The sequence below is a fragment of the Herpailurus yagouaroundi genome, unplaced genomic scaffold (assembly GCF_014898765.1).
Source record: "Herpailurus yagouaroundi ecotype Mexico unplaced genomic scaffold, PumYag 557, whole genome shotgun sequence".
In the NCBI taxonomy this organism is placed as follows: domain Eukaryota; kingdom Metazoa; phylum Chordata; class Mammalia; order Carnivora; family Felidae; genus Herpailurus; species Herpailurus yagouaroundi.
This window is the reverse complement of record NW_024412774.1, coordinates 1,095,186-1,118,953: the sequence shown is the minus strand read 5'-3', so window position 1 is coordinate 1,118,953 and position 23,768 is coordinate 1,095,186. Positions and strand designations below refer to the sequence as shown.

General features: G+C 46.2%; 2 protein-coding genes and 1 pseudogene across 8 annotated transcripts in view; all 3 read left to right on the top strand.

The window, feature by feature from the left end:
- LOC121023457 (zinc finger protein 304-like) overlaps window positions 1-23,768 on the top strand; it is a 498,588-nt gene that overhangs the window by 350,556 nt on the left and 124,264 nt on the right. The window lies entirely within an intron of this gene.
- On the top strand, window positions 1,614-2,463 carry LOC121023359 (vomeronasal type-1 receptor 1-like; annotated as a pseudogene).
- Window positions 8,838-15,651, top strand: ZNF134 (zinc finger protein 134). 6 transcript variants are annotated; one of them, XM_040465412.1, is made up of 4 exons: window positions 8,838-9,101; window positions 11,098-11,179; window positions 13,141-13,240; window positions 13,876-15,651. In XM_040465412.1, the coding sequence occupies exons 3-4, from the start codon at window positions 13,201-13,203 to the stop codon at window positions 15,108-15,110; spliced, it is 1,275 nt and encodes a 424-aa protein (XP_040321346.1). In that variant the 5' UTR covers window positions 8,838-9,101; window positions 11,098-11,179; window positions 13,141-13,200; the 3' UTR covers window positions 15,111-15,651. The 6 variants fall into 6 exon arrangements, with proteins under 6 accessions (XP_040321346.1, XP_040321344.1, XP_040321342.1 ...); XM_040465413.1 differs by lacking the exon at window positions 8,838-9,101 and adding an exon at window positions 9,846-10,703; XM_040465410.1 differs by lacking the exon at window positions 11,098-11,179.

The following is a 23,768-nucleotide window of genomic DNA, read 5'->3' as shown; positions in this document are numbered from 1 at the left end:
AGCAAAAATTCAGAGGCCCTTGTATTGCCCTCTGGACCCATCCATTATGACAGGTCCTGCCACCTCAGGGGTCCCACAGTCATTAATGAATATTGCCTCAATTTAGGTGGCGTTCCACTCTGTCCCCCTTTTCTTTTATTAGGTTAAAACTTCTACAAAAAGAGAGTTTAGATAGCAAAGAAGATCTTACTCCTTTCCCTTTATTTTCTCCTTTTCAGTGTGTTGGTCTTCTATCATCCTCCAACTGTAAGGTTATTTTTTAAAGTAGTGATAAAAATGCATTTTAAAAACATATTTGTTTTAATTTGTTACGATTACAATTTGAAAATAGTAATAGTTGGAAATATCCCACACTTTGTCATTGGGAATCCTTCCTGTTAACTCTTGGCATCCTGTTTACATAATCTCAGTAGTTTGGGGTGGCTCTTTTGTTTTCTTCTACAATAGGAAGTTCTGAGATAGTTTCTGTAACTTCTACCCCAGATGTGGATTAATTCATTTCTTCAGGAAGTTCTAATTATCTTTTAATAAAATGTTATGTATACACTGTATATGTATGTGCATACATTTATGAGCATATATAGTTTGTTTGTTTGTTTTTATGTTTGCCTGAATTTTTATAATACTTTTGTCACCATATATATTTAGATAAATATATAAAAAAGAATTGTGGCACCAAAGCCACAAACCAGGTATATTGAGAGCAGTCTGACTTCATACTTTGTCCTGTGCTCTTTCTCCACTATCACCTACAGGTGCTCATTAAAAAAAAAAAAAATAAATTTTTTTTAATGCTTATTTATTTTTGAGAGAGAGAGAGAGACAGAGAGACAGAGACAGAGACAGAGCGTGAGCAGGGGAAGGGAAGAGAGAGAGGAAGATACAGAATCAGAAACAGGCTCCAGGTTCTGAGCTATCAGCACAGAGCCCGATGTGGGGCTCAAGCCCACGAGCCTTGGAGCTGTGAGATCATGACCTGAGCCAAAGTTGGCCTCTTAACCGACTGAGCCACCCAGGCAGGTGCTCATTTTTAGAACTTGTAAATGTATTCTTTTAGTTTAAAATTTTGGTCATATACACATAGATAAATGGATTGTAGTTATACTCCCTTTATTAGGAAAATAAGCTAACTGCACACAATATTCTGACACTTTCTATTTTTTACCTGATGATGTGTCCTGGAAACGCAGCAGTAGAGAGAACTTTACCCATCATGGCTGCCTAGTGTCCCATTGTGAACATACACTATGATTCCTTCAGTCTCCTGTTGATTAACATTGGTTGATTTCAATCTTTGTAATTACAAATAGTCCTGCAAAAAATTGTTTTGCACATACGAAAGGCATGTGTAAATATTCATATATTCATATCGAGGTGAGAAATTATATGACTAAAGATGTTTTCTTGGTGTATTGAGAGTAACAAAATTTTCTATTTTAGTCTCCAGATTCCTGAGATTCAAATCAAAACAGCCGCCAGTATCCCTTTTAAATTGATGAAATGGTTCCTCTAACTTAAAACTGGGTATTGTTTTCCTCACCCAAACTGGAGTTGGGATCCTTGGAAACTCCTTGCTTCTTTGTCTTTATATCTTTACTTCACTCACTAGGCACATGTTGAGACCCACAGACTTGATTCTCATCCAGCTAGTCCTAGCTAACAACTTGGTTCTTTTTCATACAGGAGTTCCTCAGACAATGGCAGCATTTGGGTTGAAATCTTTTCTGAATGATGCTGGATGTAAGCTTGTCTTCTATTTTCACCGAGTGGCCAAGGGGTTTCCCTCAGCACCACCTGCCTGCTCAGTGGTTTCCAGGCCATTAAGCTCAACACTAACACCTCCAAGTGGTTGGAGCTCAAGGTTACATTCCCAAAGTGCTTTGGCTTCTGCTGTTTCCTGCTGGATCCTGCATCTCCTGTTGAATATCTTTATTACTTTGCATGTTACTGGACCAAGAAAGAACAAAAACATGAGTGTGGAAAAAATTTATGAATACCGTAATTCACCCATTCCAAACAAATTTGTTGTTTTACTACATGCAGTCATGTTCTCCTTCATTGGTGTCACTTGTTTAGGCCTCATGGCCTGGTCTAGTGGCTCCATGGTCTCTGTCCTGCTCAGGCACAAGCAACAAGTCCAACACATTCACAGCAACAGACTTCCCCCCAAACCCTCCCATGAGGCCAGAGCCACGCACACCATCCTGGCCCTAGTGAGCATATGCATCTCCTTTTGTTTTGTCTCTTTCATTTTGTCTTTGTGGGTAACACTTATTGTGAACCCAAGCCACTGGCTGATGAACATCTCTGCCCTGGCATCTTCAGGCTTCCCGACCTTCAGCCCCTTCATGCTCCTTGGCAGTGATACCCGGTGCCTCTCAGTTTTTCTCTGCTTCTAGGGAAGAAAAATAATTTTTCCAAGTATGGTCTCTAAAACAGTAAGGTCCCTATAGGACATCCTATCATTTATTTAATCACTTTTCTTTTGCCGATTAAAAAAAAAATGTATTCATTTTTTTTTTTAATTTTTTTTTTTGAACGTTTATTTATTTTTGGGACAGAGAGAGACAGAGCATGAACGGGGGAGGGGCAGAGAGAGAGGGAGACACAGAATCGGAAACAGGCTCCAGGCTCCAAGCCATCAGCCCAGAGCCCGACGCGGGGCTCGAACTCGCGGACCGCAAGATCGTGACCTGGCTGAAGTCGGACGCTTAACCGACTGCGCCACCCAGGCGCCCCAAAAATGTATTCATTTTTGAGAGAGATAGAAAGACAGAGTGCATAGAGGGGAGGGACAGAGAGAGGGGGAGACACAGAATCCAAAGCAGACTCCAGGCTCTGGGCTGTCAGTACAGAGCCTGACACAGGGCTGAAATCCACAAACTGTGAGATCATCATGTGAGCCAAAGTCAGATATGAGCCACCCAGGCGTCCCTATTTAATCACTTTTTTGTGTGTTTGTATGCTCGTGTTTAATGCCAGATGATCTATTATCACATAGGGACTCAGTATGGAATAACAGCAAAAATAACCCTGGCCTCATACTGCTTATAAGATTTCCAAAAAATGAACATGGTATAAATAATATCTCAGTGATGACTTTCTAAAACTATAGGGTGCCTTGGTGGCTCAGTCTGTTAAGCATTCGACTCTTGCTTTCGGCTTAGGTCATGATCTCACGGTTTCGTGAGTTTGAGCCCCACATCGGGCTCTGCACTGGCAGTGCAAAACCTGCTTGAGATTCTCTCTCTCTCCCTCGCTCTCTGCCCCTCCCTCCCTCACTCTGTCTCTGCCTTTCTCAAAATAAAATTTTAAAAAACTTAAAAAAATAAAATTATATAATGCTATTCAATGGAGAATATCAGGTAATGCTGATAATGACATGGGGATTTTTGTGTTTAGTTCTGTTGATTCAAACTTTGAAGTGGCATCCAGAAGATTCATTGCATTGTCAAAGCATATTGAGTGAAAAGTGTTTCAAGCGAGAAGAAAATGACTGGGAATACCCCACATTGGTCCAACACAGGTGGACTTAAAGGAATTAACAGAAGTTTATGAGGTTTAGCAGAGTGTGACAAGGGAGGAAGATAGGTGGGGTTGGAGGTGGTGTCAATGATCAAAACTTTTCATAGGAAAGATCATGGGTCTCTGAGAATTTTTGTCCACTGAAAGAATCAAAATTGTGATAAAAAATAAAAATAATATCAGGCGCCTGGGTGGCTCAGTTGGTTAACTGTCATAGACTCTAAGTCGGAAGTTCTCTTTTGGCCAGCAAAAGAGTGGGACGCAGGATTAAAGCAATAGATGGCTAATGTCCGGGAAAAGATATGAGCCCCAAATAAGGGTCCTTGCCCTGTATTTATTAAGATAAGAAGGCTTACAAACGTGATGGGCATGTACAAAGAGACAAAGAAACTGTGAGCATTAACTTGGGGATGTGAGGGAAAAGGGGGGGTTTTGAAGATATACAGTGTTTGGGGTTTGGGTCAATATAAAACAAAATCCTGGCGCCAGGCAGATGGGTAGATGGTTGTTAACGGCAGACATGAGACACCGTGTCTGTTTATCTTAGCTAGCCTGGGGGATGAGACAGATAGGGGGAATAACCTCAGGGTTAACAAGGCACCTTTTCTTTTGTTAACCATCTCCGCTCTGGGCTGCTTTGCCTGCAGCACAGCGGTCCATAGTCCGAATTCACCAGTTTACCTAACTTGGCCCCTTCCTCTTGTGAAAGCAGCTTTTCTGCTATGGTACTAAATTGGGGGGCATTTTTGCCTTGCATGCCTAATCTTGTTCACCTTGTGTACCTTTGTATTGAGAGCCTTTGCACCCATTCCTATTTTGGGACTTTGCCCCTCCTTCTCTATTCCGGGGGCTCTGCACTCCCTTCTATTCTGGGGTGCCTTTGCATCCCCTCTATATTCTGGGGTGCCAGCCTTTTTTACTCGAACTTGGGTGTGAGCATTCTATGGCTTTGTATTTCTTTATGCCTTGTTAACCCATTGGTGTAAACCCGGGGATTTCTATGCTTATTCTCCACAGTTAACCATCCGACTTCAGCTCAGGTCATGATCTCACAGTCTGTGAGTTCGAACCCCATGTCGGGATCTGTGCTAACAGCTCAGAGCCTGGGGCCTGCTTTGGATTCTCTCTCTGCCCCTCCCCGCTTGCACTCTGTCTCTCTCTCTCTCAAAAATAAATAAACATTAAAATTTTTAAAAAGTAAAAAAATAAAAATAAATAAAAATAATTTAATTAAAATAATTTACTACAAATTATTGTTTAGCACTCTTTTACCTTAGTTTACAGTATTTTTTTCTCTTAAATAAATAAGTGATAAAATAATGCATTTCCAATTCAGCAATATTTAGGGGTCAGAGCTGACAACGAGTTTCTCCTTGACCAAACTTTAGTAGGCTCCTCAGAATCCTATTCCCAACTAGACCTCAACGTTTGGACTTCTGTGCCCATCTTTGCATTGCCCAATTGTAGCAAGAATCCAATTAAGTTGATGTAGGCAGAATCCACCTCTGCTTAATAGCTCCTTGAATATCTCATCAAATTGCTCATCCCACCATCCCCCAGTTGGTACTGATCACCATGGCCTGCTTTCAGCAAGAATCCCCCTTACCCATGAAGTTTCCCCTTAGTACCTTTCCATCCACTGACTCCCACACTGCTTCTTGGCTATGAACCCCTAGTTGTTCATGCTGTATTTGGAATTGAGCTACTTTCTATACCGAGGTCTCTTTCCCCCCATTACAATCGTTCCTTATTAAAATCTGCTTATACTGCTTTAACTACTGTTCAGCTCTGGTTTTCTTTAATTTTTTAATGTTTATTTAATTTGGAGAGAGAGAGAGAGAGAGACAGAGCATGAGTGGGAGAAAGGCAGAGAGAGAGGGAGACACAGAATCCGAAGTAGGCTCCAGACTCTGAGCTGTCAGCACAGAGCCTGATGCAGGGCTTGGACTCACAAACACTGAGATTGTGACCTGAGCCAAAGTCGGATGCTCAACTGACTGAGCCACCCAGGTGCCCCTGGTTTTCTTTAATAGACCTAGAATATTATTTTTTGTGAAATAAAATCAATTTTTAGAAAATTTTGTCAGTTGTTGGTACTTAAAAGAAACTTTCAAAGAGTTTCATTTCATTTCACTTTTATTTTACATCTTTAATCACTTGACTTTTATGATGACTAACTTCATAAACATAATACTTAGTAATTAAAAAGTATATGTGGGTAAATGTACAATTCTGCATTTCTATGATGTCTATAACTAAAATTGTATTAAAATTAATTTTATTTGTTGTATTTTTGAGAGTACCTCATGTAAAATACAGTTTAATGTATGTAAAAATAAAACCTGTACTTAAATTATATAAATACAATTTTTTAAAGTTTATTTTGAGAGACAGGGAGAGAGAGTGATCAGGGGACAGGCAGAGAGAGAGAGAGAGAGAGAGAGAGAGACAGAGAGAGAGAGACAGAGAGAGAGAGAGAGAGAGAGAGAGAATTCCAAGCAGGCTCCACACTGTCAGTGCAGAGCCCTACATGGGGTTTGATCTTACCAACCAAACTGTGAGATCATGACCTGAGCTGAAATCAAGAGTCAGACATTTAACCAACCGAGCCACCCAGGCACTCCTAAATAATCATTTTAGTCCAATATATTTAAGCAACATGTTTGTTATGTATGATAAATGATGATACCTTTCTGTCCTCTAGTAAATTCAAGAGAATTATTGTGCCTCAAAAAAAGAGCTGTTCTTTTTCTTCATTAGCCCATCGTCCTCTAATCGAAAATGTGCACATTCTCTTTAAGAAGTTTAACTGTGTTTATATTTTTAATGGGCTCGGTTTTATAAAAGTACCTAGTGGCTTACCTTGAATGGGGCACTCCATTACCTAGGAATGTTGACTCATTTAAGTGTTTCCTGAAGAAAATTGCATGCCCTAAATCATCCCAGGGCCAGGTATCAGGCAACTAGAGATCACCCCTATAACCTGAAGTCCACTGGAATTGTTCAAAGTAGCCAATTCTCAGCTGTTTGCTCTGCCCTGCCCTGCCTTTCCCATGGAAAACACAGCAAAGGCTCTGGGCTAGGCCTTTCCTTGGCTCCTGCTTCTGCCTCCTAAACAAATCCCAGCGTTCCTTCTGTGACCTTTCATGGTATGCTGTGCCTCTCATTTCTAGGGACACAGTGAATAACATTAAACTTTTCTCTCAATGTCATTGACCTGTCCATGCTGTCACTAAGTCGCCTTTATAAAGTAAGACCTGGGCCCAAATCAGCCTCCCTCAGCTGTATAATACTACATCTCATGACCCATTTCTCGGCACCCTCATCTTCTTTTTCTATTGTGCCTAACACATTCCAACATTGTACATAATTCAGTGTTTTTTTTTCATATTTCATATTTCTTCCCATCTTTCATGAATACTGTAGAGTGTAAGCTTCTTGATGGCTGAGGTCTTTGTCTCTTGTTTTCAAATTTGTTCCATGTACTTAAGAGATAGGGGTTGAAATGCAGTAGGTGTTTATCGAATGTTTGTTAGAGCCGTGAATAAGCATGGTATTACAGTATCCTTGTTCATCTTTCTAAATGTTTTCATTCTCCCTCAGAGTAGATAATCAGAGTTTTCAAGATTGGAAAGAAATTACATTTTGGAGACTAAACCCTGTTGTATTCAGTGTCTCAGACCCACTGTGTGCTCAGCTTCATTTTCTTACCTCTCAGACTTCAGTGTTTCCAGCTCAGTTTTTGCTGCCATCTTTCACCTGTCAAAGGTATGTCCCCCAGAACCATTTTTGAGTATATCTGTGAACTACAGAACTATATTAATAGCTTTCAGTAGTTTAAACTATTCATGTTTCTTTTTTTTTTCTTCCTTTCCTTCTTTTTTTCTTCCCATCCTCCCTTCCTTTCTCCTTCCCTCCTTCCTCCTCTTCCTCCACTCACCCTCCCTCTCCTCTTCTTCTTCCTTTACCATAAATAATCTGTACTCTCAATTCAGACACTGTCCCTGTAATTGCAAGTGAAGTGAAAATTGATGTGGGAAACAAAGGCAAGAGAAAAAAATTAAATTTCCTTACTGTCTACAGCCCATTGACAAGTCCTTGAAACAGGCAGTGACCTTCCACTAGGCACTCAGCTGCCTTGATGTTGACACTTTGCTAAAGTCACAAGGCAATCTTAGCTTAACATTATCCACACCTCAAGGATCCTGTGAGGCTACTGTAAGCATTTAGAAATTCCTATGGAAATTTTCTTTATCCCTAGCCCCCAAAGTATATGTTGGCAGTCATACTCCAAGCATACGCCTACTGGTAACATCTGAAGGGTCTCATGACTGACATTTTACTAAACAGTAATAAATGTAACAAGGTTTCTAACAGCGGCTAGCCCCCTCAGGGCCCTGGAAACATTGTGTATATAATCATCACCTGTCACAACCCCAATGCAGCTCTTTCTGCCCCTGAGTCCTGTTCCTGTGCTTTAATAAAACCACCTTTTTGCACCAAAGACATCTGAAGAATTCTTTCTTGGCCATCAGCTCTGAACCCCAACATTTCCACATCAGAAATCCCTTCCTAGCAAAGAAATGAGATCATGCTGTTCCAAATCTTTATTTCTGGGTTCAGACAGTCACTTTCGCACATTTGCTGCCACCAGGACCGCGTCAGCCACCGTCCTGGCACATTGAAAAGCATTTATAATGGTCCTTTCCAGATGGGTGGCATATTCCTAGAGGGAATCAGTATATCAGCTTTTGGGCTAAGAAGGATCATTTGAATTAAAGGGTGCTGCTGCCTGGGTTGCCCTCCATCAGCACCTCCACCTGCAAGAAAGTGCCTCCCTGGACACAATAACCCTCCTGCCTCCTCCCCAGAGGCAATCTGCAGATTTGACCCCTGACCCCTGACCCAGCCAAAGCACCCAAACTTAAAATTTTCATCTACACGGATTTAAAAACCAGCAAGGAAATAGGAGCGCACTGAGTGCACTCGAACTGACATTTGATGAGATGTGTCCACGTGGTTTTGTGGCTTTGGGAAATAGCCACAAGAACGTTTCCAAACATTTCTTTGACCTCCGCATAATACACCCGGCTCCTTGTGAGGAGCGAAGCCCCCGTTCCATCCTCGGAGCCTCGAGGTACCATTTCCCAGCGCCCCTCGCGGGACCACTGGGCCCCACCCCGGCCGGGAGCGAGTCCGCGGGTGTCTGGGGCCAATTGTTCTGGAGAACCACATTACCCAGAAGCCTCTGCGCCTTGCTTGGTGGCACTCTTTAAAAGCGCGCGGAAGGCGACTGGGCGGGACTTCCGGTGTCTTCCCCGCGGCGGACATTTTGTCCGCTCTCGGTGGGCCGCTCGGACTAGAGCCGCGGGATCGCTGGTTCGGCCCGGAGTGACGGAAGCGGGAGGACACGGGAGGAGACTCTGTGCTCGCCGCAGGGAGGCTCGGCGGTGGCAGCGCCCGCGAAGGCTCCGCTGCCCGCGACGGCGGCGCGCGGGTCCCGACCTGGGACTCCTCACGGCCCCGTATGGTCCTCCAGATTGTGATGGCGGCCGCGGTTGGTGGATCCGGCCTAGGTGGGTACTTTGTTCCCCGGACCTTGACGCGTTTCGTCCCTGCGCTCGGAATCATGAAGCCTCGAACGAAGGGTGGTGGTAGTTGAGGCGGTTGCGGCCCAGCCTCCAGTGCTCTGGGCCGCGGGGGCCCGCTGTGGGAGGAGCCCCCGTTTGTCCCGCCGTCGAAGTGGTCCTGGCCGAGCGACCGGTACGCGCAGAGGCTTGGAGGGGCGATGAGCCGCGAGGGCCGGGGAAAGTGGAGCCGTCGTGTTTGCAGGGGTGGGTAGCGGTCGAGCGGAAGCCTTGCGTGGACTGGCCGGGGGAGCCGCGGAGCAGCGTGAGGCGATCTGGGTTCCGGGGGACCGGTGAGGAGCTTCGGACTCCGGGAGTGTTGTGGCGGCTGGAGAGGTTGCAGGTGGAGACGTGGTTGGCAGGGTTTCCTCAGTGTCGGATGTCGGATGTCGGGTGACGGCTGCTCTGAAAGTAGGAGTCAGGGGCTGTCACAGGTCCGTGTCCGGTTTTTCTCCCCGGAGGTCCGAGAGAGTGCGGCAGAGAGCTGCCCCGCAGGAGTCGGGAGTTGCGCTCGGGACGTGGCACAGCCGAGGCGCCTCGCAGGGGAGGTGTCCCACGGGCATCTGGGGAGGGGGCTGGGGTGGAGACCACTGAGGGATGAGGCCTCGGGTCGGGAGGCCAGATTCGGGGGAAGAAGATTAAGGATGTGTGTGTCGTGTGTGGTCCTTGGGGTGAGAGATCGGAGGGCAGGGAGGAGGGGGTGGACGCCCTCATTCCCTCCAGGGAGAGTCCCTGCTGGAGGAGGAGAGGGCCGGAGGGTGTGAGGAGCCTGGCCTGGGATGCAGGGGCAGGTGTGAGGCGCTCCAGATTGGCCGGTGTGTGGACCCAGCAAAGGTTCTGCGCGCGGAGCAGGGGAGAGTCAGCCGGGCGGGGGGAGCCGCCGTAGCCCAGTCCAGGGCGCTGGTGCACCAGCTCCCCAGCTGTTCAGGTAAGGAGAGACCGTGGACGTCTTAGAGGGGCGGCCCGCAGACTCCGCAGAGGAGGGTATACCAGTAGGCCGGTTTGGTGAAGGGACAGGGGTACACCTGACTCGCATGAGCAAGTGGGCGAAGATTAACGTGAGTAGCTCTAAGTGGATACTGATGCCCAGTGACGGGTCAAAGCGCCTGCCTCTGTCTGATTATGATGGAAAGTCTTAAGTATCACGTTTTCTGAAAAGCTGAAAAAGAAATCCCCAATTTAAAAATCCCATCACTTCATTTGCACCAAAACCATTTGGGTAAAAAGCCAATTCAAAGATCTTTGATCTGTGTTAATGTGTGTGACCCAAACAGCAGCCCTGTTTAGGTGGGTACCACCACTGTCTGCTTTACCGGTGAGGACGTGGTGACACCGGTCTTTGTTCGCACAGCTGGGCGGAGGCGGCACTAAGGTCTTAGTATCTGAGGTGAGACATTCAGAAATCGTGGGCGCGGAAGGGCAGGGCAGGGGTTACAGGAATCGTTCGGTCGGTGGTGCCCCGTGTGGTGGCCTGCCGTCCTCAGCCCCCTCTTCCCTCTTACTGCCGGGTTGCTTTGATTGATGGTGCAAGCACTTAGGATCTCTGCGTAGGTGAGTCCTCGGTCCTCAGTCAGTGCACTTGCCCATGATCTTGGTAACCCAGTGTGGCAAATGCTGGTGTCTTAGCAATGTTCACCTCCCTTGTATTTGCCTTTGGGTGTGGGGATGCTGGTGTCACTAACGGTCTGTACCTTGAATTTGGTGCAGTGGCATGAAGTGTGGAACGGTGTCCAGGTATAGGAACAAGCTTGGGCAAAAACATCCCTGGAGGCTGAACTGCTAGTGTTCAGGGAGCCTCAGGTCTCCGTTATGTTTGGTGTGATCAGCGAGCAGGGGACAGAATTCAACTCTGGAACAGCAGCCTATGGAGCTGGGCTTCTGTTTTGGGAGTGGTGGGAGCCATGGAAGGTTTAGAGCAGAGGAGTGATCCGATTGGTCTTCACAGGCTTTCTCTGGCTGCACGGTGAAGAAGATTGGGGTGAGGAAAGAAGACTGTTGATGGCTGGACTAGATTGGTGGTTCTGGAGGTGAGGGACGGGTGCTGGATTCTGGGTTTGTTTTTTGTGTCTCTTTAAGTAGGGCCAACCGGACTTTCTGATGTGGATGGTGAGAGAAAGGAGAGGACTCAGGGATGACCTCACAGCTCCCACAGTTTTTGGCGTGAGAAGGTATAAGGGTGGAAAAATTCTCAATTGAGACAGCGAAGTTGGTGGTGGGAGTAACTTCCGGAAATAATATCAGGAGTTGGGCTTTGACCACGTTGAGTCTGTAGCGTCTAAAGACATCTGAGTGGAGGTTTCAGGTAGGCAGCTGGACGCACACGTTTGGATTTCGCAGGAGGGATCCAAGTCCACAAAGTGGCAGCCAGTATATGGATTAGAGTACAGCTGCGTGTCAGATTTATAGAGAGGATCTTTTTGTCACAGTGGCAGTACCATTAAGGGTCTGGAGGGGGGTGGACACGGCAGAGAGGGAGTCACTTAAGGGATAAAGGGAGTGTAGTGTCCATGGTGGGGGAGATAATAGGGTCTGGTGGGGTGGGGGGAGTCTTCCAGAGAGGGGAGACATGAGATGAGTGCTGGGGCGTAGCAGTAACAGAGAGGAGATGAAAGTGAGGCCAAAGCAGGCACCCGTTTCCTTTCCTGGGTGCTTCCCAGGCTTTCCTGGTGACCTGTAGTGGGACCTAGGGAGTTTCTGCCAAACTCAGAGGTAGATTAGCTCAGAGGCTGATTGGGTCAGCTGGCAGAGTGACTGTGCTTGGGGTACAAGGCCAGTGGGTGCGGGCTCTGAATGAGAAGGTATGTCAAGTGTTAAGCCCGACTGATGAGGATATGGCATCCTTGGTATGTAACGGCAAAGTGGGAAGGGGCTGGGCTTATCTGATGTCTATATGGGGTTCCGGATTGCTGAAATCGAATCAAAGAATAGGGCCAGGAAGGGAGGATTTAAAAGCTGGGTTTAGAGATAACACGGCACTGGGAACCATCAGCTGGAGCCAGATGTGATCTTGGCTGCAGTAACCAAGAATTCTGTGGGTGCTGTGTGCACATTTGCACGTGGGAGGTACCTGTGTTGTGGGTATCCGTAGACCTGAGGGAGGTGCGGTCTAAAGAGTGATGTGTACTGGAGGTGGAATCTGAGTTCATAGCCTGGGGGGCTTTAGAGGAGAATTCTGAGCTCACGTTTGTATGTAAGAGGCGTGATCTCCGGACCAGGGGAACTAGCTGGCAGAAGTGTCTGTTTGTCCCCCACCTGTTGTTCTGGGCTGGACAGAATGATTACTAGGAAATGAGGAACGAGTGAGCCGGCACCGATCACACAAGGGCCTGGTATCCTGTCTGAGTTGGGGAGCTGAGGAGGAAAGTGAAGGTGTGGTGGATAGGCCAGGAGTCCTGGGGAGAGCTGCTGCCCCCGTGTTCAGGTATTGATGTCACTCAGGGTCATGTGACTTTGAAGGATGTGCTTGTGTGTTTCTCTTGGGAAGAGTGGCCCAGAGACTTGAGTCACACGGTCTTCCTGGGTAAGGCCCCACGTACCCCAGTTTTCTGGGCTGTGCTCTACTGTTTTCCCTCAGAGGTTGCCATTTTCTTCCCGAAGCTGTTGTGGGCACTGCCATTTTCCCTCCCTAACACAGGTTTTCTGGGTGCCGGGGTTCAGCTGTGTGAACTGCCTCCTTCAGTCCCTGTGGTCAGTCCTGTGGACTACCCTGCTTGCCGTTTTCCTGGCTGTATGTGGCTCTGTCCACATTCGTGATAACCTCTGTGCTCCAGATTCTACCCTTTCGTGTAATTGGCATTTCCTTGGGCCTACCTGTGTCATGAATTGTCATCATGGCCACTGCCCGTGGGGCCCATGGTGCTGATCTGCAAGACATTTCTGGTGTTCATTTTACAATATTTAATTGTCCTTTAATCTCTTGTGGGCAGGCTGCTCTGGGCCACTGCTTTCCTACTTGCCCTGTCTTTCCTCTACGACTTGTTTCTTCCAGATTTTTTGTGGTTGCTGAACATAGCAGGGGAAAGAACTCTGAGTGCCTGACTGAGAGGTCATGACTCTAGCCATGGCTGGAGGGACGTGGACAGGCCCTGGTGAGTGGGAGCGTGGGGAGGGAGCTTCGGGGCTGGCTTCAAATAGCACCAGAAACCTGTCCTGGGTACCACTCCTGTTTGGTGCCCAGGTTATAAACCACACCTATTTCTATCTTTTTCTCCTCGTTCTGGACACTTATTTATCGTTTCTGTCCAGACCTCCAACCCAGGGCTGTCCACGCCCACTCACCAGTGCTCTCTGCTGCTCTTTCTGCAGTGCCATCCTGTGTTGGACAATGCTGATGTGTCTGAGACATACATCTGTTCTTAAATTGTTTTTGAACACCAGTTGCTCATTTTAAATCAGATTTTCCCGGGCCTAGACATACATTTCTGTGTAGTGCCCGCCAATAGCTAAGGCCCTTCAAAAATCATCTGCAGAAGAGTAAATTGGATATCCTACTTGCTGGTTCTCCCTGACCTACACCCCGTCCTTGGGTCTTTGTCCCTTGTGAAGGCTTCCTCATTCTGTGACCCTTTGAGGCCCAGTATTGCACAGCAGCTTTTTCTTTAACCTGATCCCACATCTGCTGTCCTACTGACACCCCCGTGGGCTAAATACCAGACACGTGTGTGATGGGGTTGCCCCTTCTCCAAAGTCCCCATTCACTTAAAGAGCATTTTTCTGCCCGCAGGTTATTGGTGCGCGGCGAAAGATGAAGAGGTACCTTCTGAGCAGACCGTTTCTTTAGGAGTCTCCCATGATAGCATTTCCAAGGCAGGTTCATCAACCCAGATGGCTCACCCTTGTGACATTTGTGGCCCCATCGTGAAAGACCTCTTACACCTGGATGAACACCAGGAAATATGCCAACGACTGAAACCTTACACCTGTGGGGCATGTGGGAGACAGTTCTTGTTCAGTGCAAACTTTCACCAGCATCAGAAGCAGTACAGTGTAGAGAAACCTGTCAGAAGAGACAGAGGCAAGACCTCATCTGGGAAGAACTGTAGGGTTTGTGAAGAACCTCACCTGTCGGGAAAGCCCTTTCTGTGTGAGGAGCAGTGGAGCCTCCAGGCCAGTCTGGGCAGTCACCAGCGACAGGCCACCCACAGCAAGAAGAAGAGGAGGACTGGGAGCGGGGAGGCCTCTCACGGCGGACAGATGCAGTACAGCTGCAGCGAATGCGGGAAGGCCTTCAACCGCAAAGACACGCTTGTCCAGCACCAGAGAATCCACACCGGAGAAAGGCCCTACGAGTGCAGCGAATGCGGGAAGGCCTTCAGCCGCAAAGCCACACTTATCCAGCACCAGAGAATCCACACCGGAGAAAGGCCTTACGAATGCAAAGAATGTGGGAAAGCCTTTAGCCGCAAAGACAATCTTACTCAGCACAAAAGAATTCACACTGGAGAAATGCCTTACAAGTGTAGCGAGTGTGGAAAATACTTTAGCCATCACTCCAACCTCATCGTACACCAGAGAGTTCACAATGGAGCGAGGCCTTATAAGTGTAACAACTGTGGGAAAGTCTTCAGACACAAATCCACACTTGTTCAGCATGAGAGCATCCATACTGGAGAAAATCCTTACGTTTGCAGTGATTGTGGGAAATCCTTTGGCCACAAGTACACCCTCATTAAACACCAGAGAATTCACACTGAGGCAAGGCCTTTTGAGTGCATCGACTGTGGGAAATTCTTTAGTAGAAGCTCTGACTTTATTGCACACCAGAGAGTTCACACAGGGGAAAGGCCATTTGTGTGCAGCAAATGTGGGAAAGATTTCATCAGAACATCCCACCTTGTTAGGCACCAAAAAGTTCACACTGGAGAAAGGCCATACGAGTGCAACGAATGTGGGAAAGCCTATAGTTTAAGCTCCCACCTCATTCGGCACCAGAAGGTTCACACTGCAGGACGGCTTTAGGAGTGCTTTCAACACAACAGGACTTGTATGGAGAGGGGCTTTGTGATTGCCCTTGGAGAGGAAGACACCAGTCAGATGTTGAACCTCATGTATCTGAACATTAGCACTGGGGAGAGACCTTAAGATGCCAGGTACAGGGACACTTTCATGGGTTGCGTTGCACTTGCAGACCTGCTCAGGTTCCTTGCCAAATTTGCCACCCAATGTCTGTGGCAGAAACCATCTCAGTTCTACCAGCTTCGTTTCTGTATGTCCTCAGGGACACCTCCAGTCTCTGGAGGAAATTATGAGAATCCTGAATTGAATGGGGTTCCTCATTCCCTCCCCACTGACTGGTAAAGGTGTGGACCTCACCCATCTTTAGCCAAGAGGACCTGAGCTGTGTTCTGGAGGCTTACAGAAGAGCTTTACTTTCTTCATGGACATTGTTGGCCTCATGTGGTACATGTGACACATTTTTCTCCGAGTCACCCCACCTGGAGAACCACTTGTCTTCTGTTGCTCTGGTCTCTGTGATAATAAAGACATTATTTAAACCATCGTTAATCTTGGACGTTCTTTTTACTGTTTGGATTGGTTTGCAGACAGTAGGCCCTGCCAAACGGAAGCGGTAAACGGTGCTTGTGGGGGTCTCCAGCTTCAGGTACCTCAAATGGAAGAGCAGGCTGGCAGAGAACCACTCTCAGTCCAGTTCTGGTGTTGCTGACACAAGCTTTTTAGGTGAGAGGTCAGGGGTTTGTGGTCCTGATTTTGTCTGGATTTCAGCGTAATTTGAGGGTGGTGTTGAGGAAGGTTGTGGCAGCCTTCGCGGTGTTTGGGAGCAGTGTGGATTGAGTGTCTTATTTCCAGCATAGGTGCCACGTTTCCCAGCACTGTTAGGGGAAGCTGTTTCTGAGGACCTGCCAAGTTCCCGCTGCCCTGAAGGCCAGAATCTGATCTGCTGCCCAAGTCTCTGGCTGCAAGACCTGCCATCCCAGGAAGGAAACAAAAATAAATTTCGCCCTGTGTGTGAATAATTGGAATTGTGGAGACTGCAGCAAGTGAGAGTGGATGTGCCCATTTTAAAAACGTCCACAAACATTCCAATCACTGTGGCTGTATGAGATCGGGATGCGTGGAAATTCTTAGGATCTCCAGGGCTGTGTCACTCTCTGACCAAGGTCAGTGGCAGAGCAAAGAATGTAAAGTTTACCTTGATACTTGTACCTCCCTGGCTCTTTACCCAGTGTCTTTGCTGCATGGGCAAGAACTGGCACAGACATTGTGGTCCAAAGTTGTAGTTTTTGTGACCAGCCAGAGCTTCTGGGGACTCCCTTGCAAACAGCCTTCATTGCTTGCCAGTTTTGCTTAGTGCTGAGGAAGAGGCTGTCTTCACAGGGCATTTGGAGAGAGAAGGTAGAGTCGCTATATTGGTGCTCGATCTGGTGTTCCAGTAGAAGCACAAGACCTGGATGTTAGTGGAATCATTTTTTATAGTTTCTTTAAGGTGTAGTCCACATGCAGTATACTGCACACACTTAAAGCGTACCGTTTGGTAAGCCTTAACATATGCACAAACCTGAGGATCACCCAGCCATGTTTTTGGACATACCTACCCCCCCGAGTTACCTCATGCCCCTTCCTAATACTTCCTGTGTCTTCCCTAGGCAACCGTTGACTTACTTCCAGTATGGATAAAGGTGTCTTTTCTAGATTCTTCTTTATAGTGGAACCTTAGAAGTTTATTATCATCTGCTATCTTCCATGCAGCTTTATTTTAAGAATCACTCCTGTTGTGTGTATAAATAGCTCGTTCTCTTCATTGCTGAGTAATGCTCTGATGGAATATACTGCAGTTTATCCCTTTATCTGAATTGCCTTTTGTTTTTTCCCCCCAAATTCTGAGTATTCAAAACAAAGCTCCTGCAAATGTTAATATAAAGTCTTTATATGGACGTTTTGAGCTGAGGAAATTTCTAAACAAAGTGTTGAATGTGTGGCCTTGTCTCTTACCATTTATGGTAAAATGTAATAGGGAAGAGATAAATGTAGGGAAGAACTATTAAACAGAAAAGACCCAAGATTTGATGATTTGGGAAATTCTTATCCTGTCTTAGTTGCAAAAGACATTGAAAGGAAGTGATTCATGGTGAGAAAAGCATGTTCTGGAGAACTAGCCACAGGTGTTGCTGTACAACCTTTTGTAAGATCTCAGCAAAATCAGAAGAACAGTATGCGGGCACATGACATTTCTTTGAAGAGATTGTGACTAAGCAGGCCCCTCTGCAACCCGAGAGCACCTAAGAAGCTTAAAGGTATCCCACGGCCAGCTCAGCAAAAGTCAAAAATAGATAACGGGATCATTCAGGGGGGAAGTCTGTGGACCAACCTCTTGTGTAATGGAGTCAATCTCTGGTAGATACAGAACTGTGAGATCGTGACCTGGGCCGAAGTCGGACGCTCCACCGACTGAGCCACCCGGGGGCCCGAAAAATCCTTCTTTAAAAGCCATGTCGGGATATGGGGGCACCTGGGTGGCTCAGTGGTTAAGTGTCCAACTCTTGGTTTCAGCTCACGTCATGATCTCACAGCTTCATGGATTCAAGTCCCACATCGGGCTCTGTGCTGGGAGTACGGAGCCTAGTTGGAATTCTCTCTCTCCTCTTTCTCTGCCCCTCCTCCACTTGTGCTGTTTCTGACTCTCTCAAAATAAATAAACTTAAAAAAAGCTTTAAAAAAAAAAAAAGTCATGTCAGGATAGAGATGGTTGCTCTCAAGTGATTAAAGATTCAATTTGCATGCAGCCAGACAGTGTCATGTGGGAGCTGCACAGGGGATAAAACTTCCAGGAGGAAATGACCAATCTGAACCCAACCCTGTGGTTGGTCAAATCTCTTGTTTGGTTTGAGCTACCGATGCTGTACTTTTCTTTGACAAGCTGCATTTAAATACTGTCTTCCCCATAAGTGATAGCCCCCACTCACTCTTTGGGCCAATACGATTCCTCTTCTTCCACGTCTCTTACTTTTTTTTTTTTTTAACAGACTCTTTTTTTTAACGTTTATTTATTTTTGAGACAGAGAGAGACAGAGCATGAACAGGGGAGGATCAGAGAGAGGGAGACACAGAATCTGGAACAGGCTCCAGGCTCTGAGCTGTCAGCACAGAGCCTGACGTGGGGCTCGAACTCACGGACCGCGAGATCATGACCTGAGCCGAAGTCGGCCACTTAACCGACTGAGCCACCCAGGCGCCCCACCACGTCTCTTACTTTTGTGCAACAGTCTCTCAAGGGTATTTTCTGATATTTCCCTGTTTCCATGTCCCGAGCTCTTATTTCATTTCTGTGGGATCTCACCCTGTCTTATAACTGATGCACCATCTGAGAACCAACAGTTCTCAAATTGATGCGTTCAGCCCAGGTTCTACTCCCAAATTTCAGACTTAGCACTAATTCCTTACTTGACATTATCCTTAAAGGTCTAGTAGGCACCGGAGACTGAACAGGTTCATAACCAAATTCCTGATATCCCCTAAAAACCTACCCCAACATCACCCTTCCCTATTCTTTTTGATAACAACTCATATTCCAGTTGCCCAGGCAAAAATTCCCAGACTCACCCTTGGGTCCTCACTTTCTCACTCTTCACCTCTGTCCCATAGGCTTCAGAATTTACCCAGGTTTGACCACTTAACGAACTTTTTTTTTAATGTTTACTTATTTTTGAGAGAGATGGAGAGACAGAGTGCGAGCAGGGAAGGGGCAGAGAGAGACAGAGACACAGAATCCAAAGCAGGCTCCAGGCTCTGAGCTGTCAGCACAGAGCCCGATGTGGGGCTCAAACCTACCAACCGGGAAATCATGAACTGAGCTGAAGTTGGACGCTTAACCAACTGAGCCCCCGGGCGTCCCCAGGTGTGACCGCTTTTAATCACCAACCTCATTCCCTCCAAGTTGGCACCCTCACCATCTCACACTCAGAACCTTCTAAATGGTTTCTGTGCTTCCAGCCCCTTCCACGTCCATCCCCCACAGAGTGGCTGTGCACCGCTTCCGGTCAAGGCCTTGTATGGGCTGTGGCTTCCCCTGAGGTGCCCACACACTTCACCGCTGACTCGGTCTCTCCACCCTCTCCTCCGAAATGGCCTGGTTTTGGCCGCATCACCCTGCTCGCCCTTCCCTGGACACACCACATGGGCTCTGGCCTCTCTGGGTGTTTGTGCTGGTTGCTTCTTCTGCCTGGAAACAAGGCATACACCTGGCTCAACCCCTCACCCTCACCTCCGGGTCTTTGTCAGATGTCTTGTGATCCGGGATACCCCTCCCCTCCTATTCTAGTTACAACGGCCGCACATGCCCGCCTCCCTACGGCACTCACCACTCACTCCGTATTCATTGTCCACAGCAATGAATGATCACCAAATGACCTGTGTTTGTGTCTCATCCTCAAGGAGAATGTAAGCTTTCTGAGGGATTCTTTGCCTAGTTGGTTTCCTTGTACATCTTGATGGTTTAGAAAACTACCGGGCGCAGAGGAGTTACACGTGTGTGCTAAACCACACGTGAGTGGTGTGTGGCCTCTGGCAATTTGTCCCTGCTGCTTCCTCTCGCTCACCTCAAGGCCATTGTGTGGGTTTCTTAGTGACAAGTGATAATTTTGGAGAATGGAATAAAGACCGTAAAGGCAGGAATCAAGCATTGTATTCTGCTTCATTCTCTTCCTTCTCAGACTTCAGGGTCTTCTGCTGACGTCCCATGAACGCCTCATCATCTTTGAGACACCTAAAGTAAGACTTCCCTCTAGTTGTTTCTGTTCACCTCACCCTCTTGGGTAACTTTACTGATAAACATTAAATGCTCTCAGTGCTGCGCACAAACCACAGATGTTTTTCAGAAATAATCTCAGATCCCTCGGCAGAGACTGTCCGCGCAATTACAGATGAAATGACGGTCACTTCCCAGCAAGGAGGTGAGCTCACCGAGTCGCAAACCTTTATCTTAGTGTCCGGATGACCCCTGTCTACACCTGCATGGATCCTGCCCCTGCAGTCACTGGCATCGAACAACAATTTGGTAAGTAGCTGTTCTTTTCAAATAACCGTTAGACTCTTAGAAGGAAGAGAATGCACCTCATCATCTCACATTTACAGTAGGAGCAGTACATGAATGCAACAGTTCTGCCTGCTGGGTTCGGAGTGTGAACACACACGAACAGAGGCAGGAAGGCGGTGTTCTGAGGGATTCCGAGAAACGCTGTTGCCCGTGGCCAGCTCCTCTGCGACTGGCTGGCATCACCGCTCCACCTTCTCTGCGCCCTGAAATCGTTCCCTTGTTGCTGACGAACCCACTGACCCTGAAGATATTTCCTCTAATCTTCTTCTCTGTGGACACATGAAGGGCGATGAGATAATGCTTGTCAGCTCCCACCCCTGGGTAGACGCCTGGCACCTGGTTGTGCTGGCATCTGGTTTCTTCATCTCTGGGAGCCAGGGCCTGATTGGTCCGTAATAGAGCATCTCTGGAATTTCTACCCTCAGCGGACGATAATACACTCCCAGCTCCGTCGTACAGAAATAAGTCTCTTTAAAGGAAAAGTGACTCCAAGACCGCAGTTTTTAAAGGTGCTTTGATATTTCTATTCATTTAGGAATGTGTTAACCTGTCTGTGCTCAGAGGGCCTCCCTATCATCAAAGGGGACTCTGGGTGTCCCCCTACCTGTCCAGATGGGTTTATTATTCCAGCATTCAGCATTCTAACCAACTGGGTGCTTTCCCCTCTCCTGAGAGCAGGATGCTTTTATTTTTTTATTGGAGAGAGAGACAGAGAGAGACAGAGAGACAGAGAGAGGGGCAGAGGGGCAGAGGGAGAGAGAGAGAATCTTTTTTTTAAATCATTTTAATTTTTTTAACTTTATTTTTTTAATTTACATCTGAATTAGTTAGCATATAGTGCAACAATGATCTCAGGAGTAGATTCCTTAATGCCCCTTACCCATTTAGCCCATCCCCCTCCCACACCCCCTCCAGCAACCCTCAGTTTGTTCTCCATATTTATGTCTCTTCTGTTTTGTCCCCCTCCCTGTTTTTATATTATTTTTGCTTCCCTTCCCTTGTGTTCATCTGTTGTTTGTCTTAAAGTCCTCATATGAGTGAAGTCATATGATATTTGTCTTTCTCTGACTGACTAATTTCCCTTAGCATAATACCCTCCAGTTCCATCCATGTAGTTGCAAATGGCAAGCTTTCGTTCTTTTTGATTGCCGAGTAATACTCCATTGTGTGTGTGTGTGTGTGTGTGTGTGTGTGTGTGTGTGTGTGTGTGTATACCACATCTTCTTTATCCATTCATCCATCGGTGGACATTTGGGCTCTTTCCATACTTTCGCTGTTGTCTATAGTGCTGCTATCAACATGGGGGTGCATGTGTCCCTTCGAAACAGCACACCTGTATCCCTTGGATAAATACCTCGTAGTGCAATTGCTGGGTCGTAGGGTACATCTGAGCTGGGGTCCCAATCCTGAGAAACATTTTTTTGAGACAAGTCCTGCTGTCTGGACATGGCAGAAAATGCTGTTTTGCACAGGCTGGGATGACCAAGAAGGTTTATAGACTATGAGGCAAAATGGAAAGTTGATTAGGGCTGAAAATAACACTAAAATCTCATTACATTTTAGTTTCCTATGACATGGACAACAAAATTTATGAACTCTTCCTCCCCTATATTAAATAAAAGTTCAGATTTCGCACAGCTGTTCATAGCATACGTCATACCGTCATCAGGCACAAAGGGAGATGCACAGATCTGATTCTTATTCAATTTGCCTCAGCCAAACCTTCAGGTATTTTCTCAAAAAGGACCCCTCAGACAATGGCAGCTTTTGGATCAAAATACTTCCTGGGAGACAGTAGGTATAAACTTTTGTTCTATTTTCACAGAATGGCCAGATGGATATCGCTTAGCACTTTCCACATCTCTTCCAGAGACAGACACAAGAGACCCCAGTCCCCTGTTTTAGGACATCATTTACTGGATTTGCCCAATAGCTTTCCCTACAATGTGTAAATCTCCAACATGTAGCTTAAATTTTCCTGGAATCATATCATATGGGCTCTGTTTGGCCTTACTTCTTTTGCATGATAAGTGTAAGATTGATCGACATTGTTTCATGTTCTCTGTCCTACTCATTTTCAGTGCTCTTAAGAATTTTGTTGTCATAATTCATCTAGCCATTCTCCCATTGTTGAGCCTTTGGATTGCTTCCAGTTTGGGGCACTTATAACAGTGCTATTATACAAGATCTTGTCCATGTATGCTGACTCATATAATCACATATCATTCTAGGCTAGAGGTTCTCAAAACTTTTGGTCTCAGGACACTTTTACACTCTTAAATATTACTGAGAAATTCAAAGAGCTTTTCTTTATCTGAATTCTATCACCTGAGAGTCTTTCTCATTTTAAGGATAAATCCGTCTAGAATCCACATGGAATCCATCTGCAATTGATTACTTTTTATTGTGAAAGTTTTCAAGTAAACAGCAAACAGAATGAATTTTACAAGGGACAGCTGTAAGTCCACTGTGTACGTATGATTTTCTATGCAGGCATTAATCCATCTTAATTTTTAAACATTCAAAGTAAGTTACATGCATCTGCACACTCCCCCCCAAAGAATCCAGCGTGCATATCATAGAGCTCAATATTTATTCACAGTTTATCCTCTTGATGTAAAATTTAGATACAGTGATGGGGCGCCTGGGTGGCTCAGTCCATTAAGCGTCCAACTTCGGCTCAGGTCATGATCTTGCCCCGAGCCCCACATCAGGCTCTGCACTGGCAGTGCAGAGCCTGCTTGGGATTCTCTCTCTCTCCTTCTCTGTCTCTGCTCCTTCCCTACTTGTGCCTTCTCTCTCTCTCGAAATAAATAAATAAACTTTAAAAAAAAAAGAAAGTTTCACTTTCTAGAAAAAAAATAGATACAATGAAATGCAGAAAAAACAGAATGAAAATTCCTCAAAACGTTAAAATAGAACCACCCTACAACCCAGCAATTGTACTGCTGGGAATTTATCCAAAGAACACAAAACTGCTGATTTGAAGGGGCACATGCACCTTGATGTTTATTCTCAACAATAGTCAAATTATGGAAAGAGACAGTGGACTCTAACATACGCACTGTATGTTAACTAACTAAAATTTAAGTAAAATAAAATATGCTGCATGGGATGGGCAGCAGATAAAACAACTTGTAACAAAAGATCAGTGAACCTGTAGCTATGGACGTTACAGGGAAAGAACCACAGGGAAGGAGAGAGAGAAAAAAAAAAAAGACTGTAAATGACTTGTAGAAATATATAAATAGACACATTTGGGATGGCAGAAGCAGAGGGGTAAAAAAAACAAAAAACAAAAAACAAAATTAATACAAAAGGGCTGAAACTTTTTTCCAACTTGTTGGAAACTAAGAGCTCGAGAAGTCCCAGTCAGAATAAAAGAATTCCACATCGTAGCTCAGCACGATTAAGCGGCTGACAACTCACACTTTGAAAACAAAACCTTCTAAATGATGAAGGATCCAACAGAGAAATTTGCTCAACCGCATTCTCTCCTTTAATAGATTTCAGCGTTCGCTGTGCGTCTGCCTTGCCGTCCCTTTTTACTCCCCTCCCCCCGTATT